Consider the following 13,155-nt stretch of genomic DNA (forward strand, 5'->3'; position numbering starts at 1 on the left):
CATACAATGCCAAAAAAGATGCAACACTGTTTCTGGGTGGTCATTACAAAAGGAGCAATTTGAGTTGATGTTTTCCTTAAACTTCTTCATATTGTGGTTGGCAGGATAATATTTATGAATAATTTTAAAGGAAACTTCCTTAATTTTGTTAACAAGTAGGTATGTGTGTGGCAACATCCAAACTTTTTTCTAACAGATATTATCAATAAATCCATTCCAATAAGGCATGACATAAGGTATAGATACAACATCCTGCTGAAACAAGGATCGTATTGCTCTGTTGTTGAATGGACCAAAAGAGAAACAAATCTTTCCTACTGATGAGTCAACAGGGTCAATAGAAGGTAGGCTCTGAGGGTCAGGTCTTGACACGTTCCTGAATAACATAGCAACATATATATATATAGTTGTGTAAACGTCAGTACACTAGAGAAGATGACGCTGTTGCACATGTCGTAGTTGGGAACAGGAAGTTCCGGGTAGAAATCCACAGAACTATGTTGTTATGTCGATAGTGGTTGTGTCCGTTTCAAATGTATTATTGTAGGTATGTAATAGCATGTTTAACCTTTCTAATGTCGAAAGAATATATAACATGCTAGGTAACAAATCCGTCAAGGTATTATCACGTTTGGTAAAGGTTTTAATTGTACGTGTTATTTTGGGGTCAAACCGAGTGAGTGAAGAACGTGATTTAAAACGATGATTTTTCAAGTCACTAGACTTTGAGTTTGTCTGAGTGTATGTACATCATTTCGTCAAAGTCCACTTTGAGTTCGTTTTTACATGTTCTTGGTTTTGTGTAAAATTATGTTTATGAGCTGGTAAATAGCCTCGTCCAAACCATCCTGATCTCGCGAGTTTACATATACTTGTTCATTCATGTAAGCTCGCGAGATCGGGATGGTTTGGACGAGGCTGGTCAAATGGCGGCTTCAGCGGTTTTGGTCGTCTCTAGGGGTTTGCTCGTGGTGAAATGGCGACACGAGGACCAAGTGTCTGCGGGTTTTCGCTCCACCCTTGTACTTGATTAATGAATTAAGGTCACTAATTAGTGAGGAACTCACCTCAACTGATTGTCTATGTTTTAATTGAAAGGAAAAAATAAAACCCGCTGAGATTCGGCCCTCAATGGAATGAGTTTGACACCCATGAAACAATTGAAATGGAGAGAGAGTTTGAGAAGCAACAGCTGTGCTGGAATGCGATCAATGTGGGGGACAGTTCTGATGACATGGAGTGGGAGGATGAGGGCCTAGTATGTGAATGTTCTGTAGTGGAAAGACATAGGAAGAACAGAGATAATGATACTGGAAGCAGAGGCGCATGTAGCATAGTAACTAGAGGCCCAAGGTAGGGAGCTAGAGTAATAATGTGTCCGAGTGGAAAGTTGGGATGGTGTTTGAGGAAACCACAGGGTGTAAATGAGGCCCTATCTGATTAACCAAGGCCATAAAAAGAGGTGAAGTTAAACTAGGCTGCATCTGTGTAAATGAGAACTTGTTCTGAACTAGCCTACCTGGTTAAATAAAAAATAAATGGTAGATGGTTAATATCTTGTGCTGGTCAGGTTCAGCAAGGGAAGACTCTTCAAAAGGAAAATCATAATGGGACAAAGCTCAGAAGCCATGACCCTGGAGTTTATGCTACATTGAAGGGAGTAATCATCTCTGAGGTCCCAATATCTATGTCCATGGATGATATTGTTAAAGAACATGTGAAGGGAGACAGAGTGGTTGAAGCCTAAATGTTGATCAGTAGGAAAGAGGGTTAAAGAAGTGAAAGCTTATCAGTGCTGTTGAGGTGTTAGAAGGTTTTGTCTGGAAAAGTACAGAATAGGATTCCTTAGCTTCAATGTCAGAGATTTTGACCCAGCCTCCTCATTCAACCAATCAAATGTATTTATAAAGCCCTTCTTACATCAGCTGATGTCACAAAGTGCTGTACAGAAACGCAGCCTCAAACCCCAAACAGCAAGCAATGCAGGTGTAGAAGCACAGTGGCTAGGAAAAACTCCCAAGAAAGGCCAGAACCAAGGAAGACAACTTGGATTGTGAAAACCAGAAATACCAGGTTGAAAGTTATCTTGTAAATTGCAGCAGTTGTTGGGGGTAACAGATGTTACTTTCAGTATGGTTTTTGATAAGCTGGATAACCTGGGGGTGGATTGTCTCAGCATGATATAGACCCCAATGTTTGCATACACAGAAAGGGATCTATTGATATAGTTTATTGGGGGGTGTGGGTGGGTTTTTGAGGAAGGGGAGGGTGTGGTAGAAGTTAATAGGTATTTCTTGGTTTATTTTCTTAGTACTGAATTAGACAAACATGCACCTTAAAGGTTTGTTTGTGGACCTCCATGATACCATAGGAGGTCTGCATCAACGGACTTCAGTGCAGGTAGTGCCTCATCAGAGAGAGAACATTTCAGTTGCTCTTCAGTTCTGAAGCTGAATGTAATGATTATCAGTTCTTTACATGTGTACTAATATTCAGACACATTCAGTTGTTTCCATATTTATCTATAATTCAGGGTTTTCACACGGGGCTTCAAGTAAATTAATATTAGTGCCTGAAAAGTCCTTGAATTTGACTTGACACTGTATGACCCCTGATAATTCTTAATATGGTGTGAATGGGAAATACATTTGGTTTTTGTGAGTGAAATCATATAGAGAAGACAAGGTTATTCAGGAAAATAGTACATAGTGCTGCCTGAAACATACTGTGATCTTGTACTAAATGGTTTTTGAGTCATTTATGCATTTATGTGAATTTAGGAAATCTACTATAGATTAAGTGCATTTATGTTGTGCAATTTAAAATGTGTACTTTGTGTCTAACGTGAATGAATGTTTTGTCAGGGATTATCTACCTGATCTACTGAAATTAGATATTTGAACAAGAAAAACAAGAAAATATTTTTACAGAATAAAGTGCCAGAACTGTCAAGAAAATAACTTTTGTGTCCGTTTGTCTTTATTACTACAGGCCGACTCAGATTAAGTCTGAGGCCGTTAACGTCAACAGTGAGGACAAACCCAGCCTGCCACTCTCCTTCCACACTGAGTCCAAACCTACAGTCACTGGGTCCTGATTGTGACAGTGGAGCCCAGTTTGCTCTGCAGGATCCAGAGATGGCATCAGTGAAGCTGGAAGACTGCAGTCAAACACTGGAGCTGAATGTCAACATTAAAGATGAAGAAGAGGAGGAGAACATTAGGACAACTGTTAGTCATGGTAAGAGCTGGTTCTATCTATAAGTTAACTTCATAAATTAGACCTCCATAAGTTATGACCAGTCTATTGCTAGGTTGAATTCTGTAATTCTGACATCACACATCCCTGAACAACTCAAGACTTCACAGCGAAGCAAAAACAATTTAAACTTGTAACTCCTGCCTTTGCCCACACATTGTCTCAAGAACGTTGAAAATGTTTAATACCCTCAATCACCAAGTTAGGCATACCTCATTTCAAAATAGGCCATGGCATCATCACTGTCAATATTGAATTATAATTCTTCACGTTTTACCAGTGAAATGACCAAGCTGCGTCTGCATGCCAATCATTTGATCTCAATCAATTTCATGGGAATATGCATTTAAATCTTCTTGAATTACTGTTTGGTTCGAAAATTAGAGCAGATGGTGTTAAATTAAATAGACTTGTATTTTGTTTTAATCAAAGCACATTCTGCCTCATGGTGCTGTTGAGTTTGGGACGATTCAGTAAACCATCCTAAAATCTCCTAAGATATGAGGTGTTGTTTTTGTTGTAACAGTAATGTTATGCTATAATATTTGGTGATGTGGACTGCTAATTAATCATTAGGTGATCATCCAAGACATTGATCTAACACTAAAAAACACCATTGTGGCGGCTCATCACTTGCAGCACTACACCCCTGCAGTCTGCTGCACCGAACTAGGATTGATGCTCACCTAGCCTACTCTTTTGCTCCATAACATTTGGTGATGCAGAAACAAGAGAACATGTTGTTTTTATGACAATCTGGTAATATTTGGCCAAGGAAACATTTCTGGTTGGTCTCAAGGAATGTCACACAGGGAGACTTTTAAAACGGGATTGAATCAAATGCTGGAGAGCTAACTTTATTATTTTTAAAACTAGGAACATTGGAGAAGTGTTGAACCCAAACTGTTGAACATGATTTATATCTGATAATATATATATATTTTTATATATCAAGTTGTGCACACAACGAAACATCTCAATGATGATCAATGGAAACAGGAACTACACTTCTGAGCTCAATTTTTAGTTTGTCTTGTTTTCACATCCATACACATTTTTTAATCATTTTTATAAAAGTGTTTCAAACAAAAATGATCAAAGGATGCACCTGTTTTTTGGGGTCACTGTCACCATGTGTCAAAAAAAGATTTACAGCTGAAACACATTTTTCATAGCCATTTAAAAAAACATTATAGAAACAAGTCAAATGATGAATGCAATCAATCTTTAGGATGTTTTTAACATAAATCATCAATAAGTTTCCAACCGGAATTTCATTGTCTGAGGAAAAGCATTGTAACAGAGCTAACTCTTTCTCCCAAGTTCATGAGACCGTTAGGCTCTTCATTCCAGACATTTCTCAAAAGCTTGATGAGCCCCTCCTTTATAGTAGAATCCTCAAACCAGTTTCTAAAGACGGTGACATCTAGTGGAAGCCCTAGGTAGTGCAACCTCATCCATAACTCAGGTTTTCAATAGGCACTGTTTTGAAAATTTATTTTTCACTTCCTGTTTGCTTTTTCTCAAGTTTTTGCAGCCATATTTCTGTTATACTCAGAGACATCATTCAAACAGTTTTAGAAACTTCAGAGTCCATCCAATACTAATAATAATATGCAATTTAGCATTGGGGTGTTGAGTTTGGGACAGTTTTCAACTGTGCTAACATAATTCCAAAATTTTCAATGATAAACTTAGATTAGCTAACACAACATGCCATTGGATCACAGGAGTGATGGTTGCTGATAATGGGCCTCTGTTCGCCAGGTAGATATTCCATAAAATATCTGCTGCCAGCTTAATAGTCATTTACAACAATAACAATGTCTACACTGTATTTCTGATCAATTTGATGTTATTTTAATAGACAAACAATGTGATTTTCTTTCAAAACAAGGACATTTCTAAGTGACCCCAAAATCTCTAAACCTGTTTTAGCTTTGTCATTATGAGGTGGCCAAGAACCCTGAGGATATTTTTTTCAGAATTTCAGAACAAGGCTGTCATCAATATGGAACAAAATCTTTCAGAGGGCACTGTCAGACCCCTTCCCATTTTTCCCATTTTGGTACGTTATCAGCCTTCTTCTAAACTTGATGACATGTTTTTCCTCGTCAATCCACACACAATATCCCATAATGACATCACAATACCCCATAATAACAAAGCCAAAACAAGTTTTTAGAAATTCTTGCAAATGTAAAAAAAAAAACTTTTTGCTTATTTACAAAGTTTCAGACCCTTTGCTTTGAGATTATCCTTGATGTTTTTACAACCTGAGTCCACCTGTGGTAAATTCAATTGATAGGACAAATTTGGCAGGAACAACCTGTCTATGTCAGGTCCCACAGTTGACACTGCATGTCAGAGTAAAACCAAGTCATGAGGTGGAAGGATTTGTCCGTCAGCTCCAGTGACAGGATTGTGTCAGGCACAGATCTGGAGACCAGTACCAAAACATTTCTGCAGCATTAAAGGTCCCAAGAACACAGAGGCCTCCATCCTTCAATGGAAGAAGTTTGGAACCAAAGACTCTTCCTAGAGCTGGCCACCCGGCCAAACTGAGCAATGGGGTGAAGGGCCTTGGTCAGGGAGGTGGCCAAGAACCCGATGATCACTCTGACAGAGCTCCAGAGTTCCTCGTTGGAGATAAGAGAATCTTCTGAATGGACAATCATCTGACAGGACTCCACTAATCAGGCCTTTATGGTCGAGTGCCCAGATCAAACACTCCTCAGTAAAGGCACATGATAGTCCGCTAGTTTGCCAAAAGGCACCTAAAGGACTCTGACCATGAGCTTGAGAGGATCTGCAGAGAAGAATGGGAGAAACTCCCCAAATACAATTGTGCCAAGCTTGTAGCTTCATACCCAACAAGACTCAAGGCTGTAATTGCTGCCAAAGGTGCTTCAACTAACTATTGTGTAAAGGGTCTGAATACTTACGTAAATGAAATATTTCAGTTATTTCTAAAAACCTGTTTTTGCCCTTGTCATTATGGGTATTGTGTGTCACTGATGAGAATTAGAATAAGACTGTAATGTAACAAAAAAAAAGCCAAGGGGTCTGAATACCTTTTGAATGCATTGTAGGGTTATTTCATGCTGCTAAGACTTGTATGGATGACACCAGTATTGCCAGCATTTGTTTTATTCACTGGGCTATTTGGAGTGATCAGAGTGTAGACTAAGAAGTGGAGTAGACAAACTGCCAGTGTTTTGAAGTTCTATGAAATGAGTCTGTGTAGTTACTAATCCCCTTTGTCAATTTCTATCCCAATGTTCTAACTGAACTATTGCTCCATCTGTATCCTAGAGGTTGTTAGGCAAGTTTTAATAAACAGAGTCCCAGCATACAAATGATCAGTTCTTTATTCAGAGAGCTCTGCTCTCTCAATTCAGAGCCCATCTTTTATTCATGAGAACCCCACTTTAGGATGGCTGTATTGTTCCACTGTACACTTACATTGTTTATCATATTCTGCAACATGTTTTGATTTTCTGCAAGCCTAACAGTTTCTCCACTCTGGTGGGGACAGAATGTCCTGTAAGGAACACAATGTTCTAATTCTATCCTGCCAACGCTGCACATATTACCAATTTATAGTCTTATGTGTCTAATGTTTTAAAGTTTCAGGGTGAAATATTTTAGTCATATTTAAACACAAATTCTACTATCACCCTTGTGATGTTGCGTGGAGGATGATATAGCTCATCATTTTCACCACTTTTGCCTCTTTGTTTTTGACTCCTACCCAGTTTTAGAATAGTTTTATTCCCATTCAGCCTACTGAAATGAATACATACACTACCGTTGAAAAGTTTAGGGTCACTTAGAAATGTCCTTGTTTTTGAAAGAAAAGTATGTTTTTTTTGTCCATTAAAATAACATCAAATTGACCATTAATACAGTGTAGACGTTGTTAATGTTGTAAATGACTTGAAGCTGGAAACGGATGATTTTTTAAAATGGAATATCTACATAGGTGAACAGAGGCCCATTATCAGCAACCATCACTCCTGCGATCCAATGGCATGTTGTGTTAGCTAATCCAAGTTTATCATTTTAAAAGGCTAATTGATCATTACAAAACCCTTTTGCAATTATGTTAGCACAGCTGAAAACTGTGGTACTGATAAAAGAAGCAATAAAACATTCATTTTTTAGACTAGTTGAGTATCTGGGTCATTTGTGGATTCGATTACAGGCTCAAAATGGCCAGAAACAAAGACCTTTCTTCTGAAAGTCGTCAGTCTATTCTTGTTCTGAGAAATGAAGGCTGTTCCATGTGAGAAATTTCCAAGAAACTGAAGATCTCGTGAAGTTCTGTGTACTACTCCCTTCACAGAACAGTGCAAACTGGCACTAACCAGAATAGAAAGAGGAGTGGGAGGCCCCTGTGCACAACTGGGCAAGAGGACAAGTATTTTAGAGTGTCTAGTTTGAGAAACAGACGTCTCACAAGTCCTCAACTGGCAGCTTCATTAAATAGTACCCGCAAAACACCAATCTCAATGTCAACAGTGAAGAGGCGACTCCGGGATGCTGGCCTTCTAGACACTATTCTGGTTAGAGACTGTTTGCATTGTACAGCGTTGTACGAGATCTTCAGCCGTTTAACAGCTACAATAGTCATTTACAACATTAACAATGTCTACACTGTATTTCTGATCACTTTGACATTATTTGATTGGACAAAACATGTGCTTTTCTTTCAAAAACATGGACATTTGTAACTTTAGAATGTATTAATTTATTTCACCACTAATGGTAGTGTATTTAAAAAAAATATATAATAATTAACCTTTATTTAACTTTCTTAGCATACTGGTTATTGTCCGGAATTTCCGATGATTGACGTGCCAAAAGTAAACTGCCCAGAAGCTAGGATATGCATATACTTGATAGCATTGGATAGAAAACACTCTGAAGTTTCTAAAACTGTAAAAATAATGTCTGTGGGTATAACAGAACTGATATGACAGGCGAAAACCTTGAGTAAAATCCATCCGGAATTTTTATTTCTTGAGGTCACAGATTTTTTCAATGCTTGCCTATGGGATATTCAAATTGATAGGACCCAGATTGCAGTTCCTTTGGCTTCCACTAGATGTCAACAATCTTTAGAAAGGGTTTCATGCTTGTTTTTTGAAAAATGAGTATTTGTAGTTTTTCAAAGATGTCCCCCATTAGAAAAGTAGTCATGTTGCACGCATCAACGAGAGTGCGCTCTTCGTTATTTATCTTTGCTATTGAACACACTATTCTCTGTCTTAAATATTATTGTTTATTTACATATTAGAATACCTGAGGATTAATTGGAAACTTCGTTTGACTTTTTTGGACGATCTTTACCGGTAACCTTTAGGATTCGTTTGTGTGCATGTTGAACGAGTGACCTACTGAATCAAGCGCGCCATCTAAACTGATACTTTTGGGATATAATGAAGGATATTATCGAACAAAACAACCTTTCATTGTGTAGCTGGGACCCTTGGGATTGCAATCAGAGGAAGATCTTCAAAGGTAAGTGATTTATTTAATTGCTGTCTGTGATTTTGTGACGCCTGTGCTGGTTGAAAAAGTATTTTGATGTGGGGAGCTGTCCTCAGATAATCGCGTGGTATGCTTTCTCCGTAAAGCCTTTTTCAAATCTGACAACGCAGTTGGATTAACAAGAAGCTTTTAAATTATGTAAGACACTTCTATTTTCATGAATGTTTAATATTCCGATTTTTGTATTTTGAATTTCGTGCTCTGCAATTTCACAGGATGTTGTCGTAGGTGTCCTGCTAGCGTTTGGACATAGGCAAGTCAGTTAAGAAAACATTCTTATTTTCAATGATGGCCTAGGAACATTGGGTTAACTGCCTTGTTCAGGGGCAGAACGACAGATTTTTACCTTGTCAGCTCGGGGATTCGATCTTGCAACCTTTCGGTTGCTCTAACCACTAGGCTACCTGTCACCCGGTATGGCCAGAAGAGGACTGGTCACCACTCTGAGCCTGGTTCCTCTCTCGGTTTCTTCCTAGGTTCCTGCTTTCTAGGGAGTTTTTTTGTGGCCACTGTGCTTCTACATGTATTCCTTTGTCTGTACAAATTAAGTGGAACGTAGCTACCTTTCACGTGAGCGCGCCAGACTGAGGCTGTGGCACTCTGCCAGACCACTCACTCATAGAGCACTTATGAGACCCTCCTTTAGAGTAGAATCCTCAAAACAGGTTCTAAATACTGTTGACATCTAGTGGAAGCCCTGGGAAGTGAAAAATAACTAACATCACACGGTATCTTCAATAGGAGCTGAGTTGAATAACTACAAACCTCAGATTTCCCACTTCCTGGTAGGATTTTTTTCTCAGGATTTTGCCTGCCATATGAGTTCTGTTATACTCACAGACATCATTCAAACAGTTTTAGAAACGTCAGAGTGTTTTCTATCCAAATGTTCTATTTATATGCATATTCTAGCTTTTTCGGCTGAGTAGCAGGCAGCTTAATTTGGGCACTTTTTTCATACAAGCTACCCAATACTGCCCCCTACCCCAAAGAAGTTAACTTCACTAGGGTAGGGGGCAGCATTTGGAATTTTGGATGAAAAGCGTGCCCAAATTCAACTGCCTGCTACTCGGGCCCATAAGCTAGGATATGCATACAATTAGTCGATTTGGATAGAAAACACTGTTAAAATAATGTCTGAGTATAACATAACTGATATGGCAGGCGAAAACCAGAGGAAAATCCAACCAGGAAGTACTATTATTTTGAAAGGCTGTTTTTCCATTGAAAGCCTATCCACCATACAAAGACTTAGGACCCAGTGGAAATCTGTCTTCCTCAACATGTGACCAGTCTTTAGGCAGTGTTTCAGGCTTTTACTCTGAAAAATGAGGGAGATACACCGCTTTCAATGAGAGGACAGTGGAAATTTCCATCCATGAGCCAGGCACGTGATCGGGAGCGCGCATTTCTTGTTTACCTTTTTCCATTGACAAAGCTTTTGTCCGGTTGAAATATTATTGATTATTTATGACAAAGGCAACCGAAATATTGATTTTAAACATCGTTTGACATGTTTCTACTATCTTTTATTGTGTTTTTTTACTTTTGAGAGTGCTTATTGTGCCTTTGGATTTCTGAACTAAACGCACCAACAAAACTGAGGTATTTGGAAATAAAGATTAACTTTATCGAAGAAAACAAACATTTATTGTCGAACATGGAGACCTGGGAGTGCCACCAGATGAAGATCATCAAAGGTAAGTGATTAATTTTAATGCTATTTCTGACTTTTGTGAAGCTCTCCTTGGTTGGAAAATGGCTGTATGGGTTTCTGTGTCTAGTCGCTGAACTAACATAATCGCAGAGTGTGCTTTCGCCGTAAAGCCTTTTTGAAATCTGACACAGCGGTTGCATTAATGAGAAGTTTATCTGTATTTGTATGTTTAACACTTGTATCTTTTATCAATATTTATGAGTATTTCTGTTTTTTGATGTGGCTCTCTTTACTTTCATCGGATGTTTGTTTGAGACAATGCAATTCTGAACACAACACACCAATTTCAAATGGGGTTTTTGGACATAAAGATGAACTTTATCGAACAAAACACATATTTATTGTGTAACATGAAGTCCTGTGAGTGCCATCTGATGAAGATCATCAAAGGTTAGTGATTAATTTAATTGCTATTTCTGACTTTTATGAGACCTCTCCTTGGCTGGAAAATGACTATGGTTTTCTGTGACTAGGTGCTGACCTAACATAATCGATTGGTGTGCTTTCGCCGTAAAGCCTATTTGAAATCGAACACTGTGGCTGGATTTACAAGAAGTTTATCTTTAAAATGGTGTAAAATAATTTTAATTATGGGATTTGAACCAGACAGGTTAAGCACTTTGTGACAACTACTGATGTAAAAGTGCTTCATAAAATACATTTGATTAACATGTATATCACACCAACTGACTGTTTTTTCTGATGTTCACACAGGATACCATGTTGAGACATTCTCCACATCCAGAGAGCAACAGCAGGAAGACCAGAGAGCTAAGAGGTCTCATCACTGCCCACATTGTGAAGAGATTTTCCCATTTCTATCAAAGCTAAAAATACACCTAAAAATACACACAGGAGAGAAGCCTTTCTTCTGCCCTGACTGTGGAACTAGTTTCTCTCAGCTTTCCCACTTAAAATCACATGAACATATACATACAGGGAGAAGCCTTACTCTTGCTCTGACTGTGGAAAATGTTTTAAAACATCAACATATCTAAAAGTTCACCAGAGAACACACACAGGAGAGAAGCCTTACGTCTGCTCTGACTGTGGGGCTCTCAGTTTCTCATCAGCTGGGCACCTTAAAAACACACCAACATACACACAGGAGAGAAGCCTTACGTCTGCTCTGACTGTGGAACGAGTTTCTCTCATCTGGGCAACTTAAAATTCACACAACGTATCCATACAGGAGAAAAGCCTTACTACTGCTCTGACTGTGGGGAAATGATTCTCTCAAAACACCAACTTAAAAAGTTCACCAACAAATACATACAGGAGAGAAGCCTTACTTCTGCTCTGACTGTGGGAACTAGTTTCTCTCGCCAGAGCAACTTAAAATACACACCAACTTACACACACTGGAGAGAAGCCTTACTTCTGCTCTGACTGTGGAAAATGCTTCAAAACATCAACTGAGCTAAAAGTTCACCAGAGAACACACACAGGAGAGAAGCCTTATTCTGCTCTGACTGTGGAAAAAGTTTCTCTCATCTGGGCAACTTAAAAACACACCAACGTATCCATACAGGAGAGAAGCCTTACTACTGCTCTGACTGTGGAAAACGTTTCTCCCAATTAGGTACCTTGAAATCACATGAACTTATACATACAGGAGAGAAGCCTTACTCTGCTCTGACTGTGGAAAATGCATCAAAACATCAACTCATCTAAAAGCTCATCAGAGAACACACACAGGAGAGAAGCCTTATTCCTGCTCTGACTGTGGAAAACGTTTTAAAACATCAAATGAGCTAAAAGTTCATCAGAAGACTCACACAGGAGAGAAGCCTTTCTTCTGCTCTGACTGTGGAAAATGTTTTAAAACATCAAATTATATTAAAAGTTCACCAGAGAACACACACAGGAGAGAAGCCTTACATCTGCTCTGACTGTGGGGCTAGTTTCTCTCTCTGCTGGGCAACTTAAAAACACACCAACGTATACACACAGGAGCAAAGCCTTATTCCTGCTCTGACTGTGGAAAATGTTTTAGAACATTATATGAGCTAAAAGTTCATCAGAGAACACACACAGGAGAGAATCCTTACGTCTGCTCTGACTGTGGAAAATGCTTCAAAACATCAACTCATCTAAAAGTTCATCAGAGAACACACACAGGAGAGAAGCCTTATTCCTGTTCTGACTGTGGAAAACGTTTTAAAACATCAAATGAGCTAAAGGTTCATCAGAAGACTCACACAGGAGAGAAGCCTTTCTTCTGCTCTGACTGTGAGGCGAGTTTCTCTCAGCTGGGCACCTTAAAAACACACCAACGTATACACACAGGAGAGAAGCCTTATTCCTGTTCTGACTGTGGAAAATATTTTAAAACATCAAATAAGCTAAAAGTTCACCAGAGAACACACAGGAGAGAAGCCTTACTTCTGCTCTGACTGTGGGAAGAGTTTCTCTCACCAGAGCAACTTAAAAACACACCAACGTATACATTAACTTCATGTGGGTACCTGGGACGGTTGCGTCCCACCTGGTCAACATCGGTGAAATTGCAGAGTGACCGATTCAAATTTAATTACTATAAACATTTACATTTCATGAAATCACAAGTGTAATACATCAAAATAAAGCTTAACTTGTTAATCTAGCCGCCATGTCAGATTTCA

General features: G+C 38.8%; 1 protein-coding gene across 3 annotated transcripts in view; it reads left to right on the forward strand.

Moving 5' to 3' along the window:
• Positions 1–447: 447 nt before the first annotated feature.
• LOC135573324 (oocyte zinc finger protein XlCOF6-like) overlaps positions 448–13,155 on the forward strand; it is a 38,246-nt gene continuing 25,538 nt past the window's right edge. The window contains exons 1-2 of one of the 3 annotated variants that reach the window (XM_065022291.1): positions 448–547; positions 2,992–3,240. In XM_065022291.1, coding sequence (XP_064878363.1) covers positions 3,138–3,240 — 103 coding nt within the window. In that variant the 5' untranslated portion in view covers positions 448–547; positions 2,992–3,137. Of the gene's footprint in view, positions 548–2,991; positions 3,241–11,245; positions 11,546–13,155 lie in introns of those variants that run through there. The other 2 variants (XM_065022289.1, XR_010464659.1) reach the window with 2 other exon arrangements.

This window comes from Oncorhynchus nerka, linkage group LG2, assembly GCF_034236695.1.
Source record: "Oncorhynchus nerka isolate Pitt River linkage group LG2, Oner_Uvic_2.0, whole genome shotgun sequence".
Taxonomy (NCBI): Eukaryota; Metazoa; Chordata; class Actinopteri; order Salmoniformes; family Salmonidae; genus Oncorhynchus; species Oncorhynchus nerka.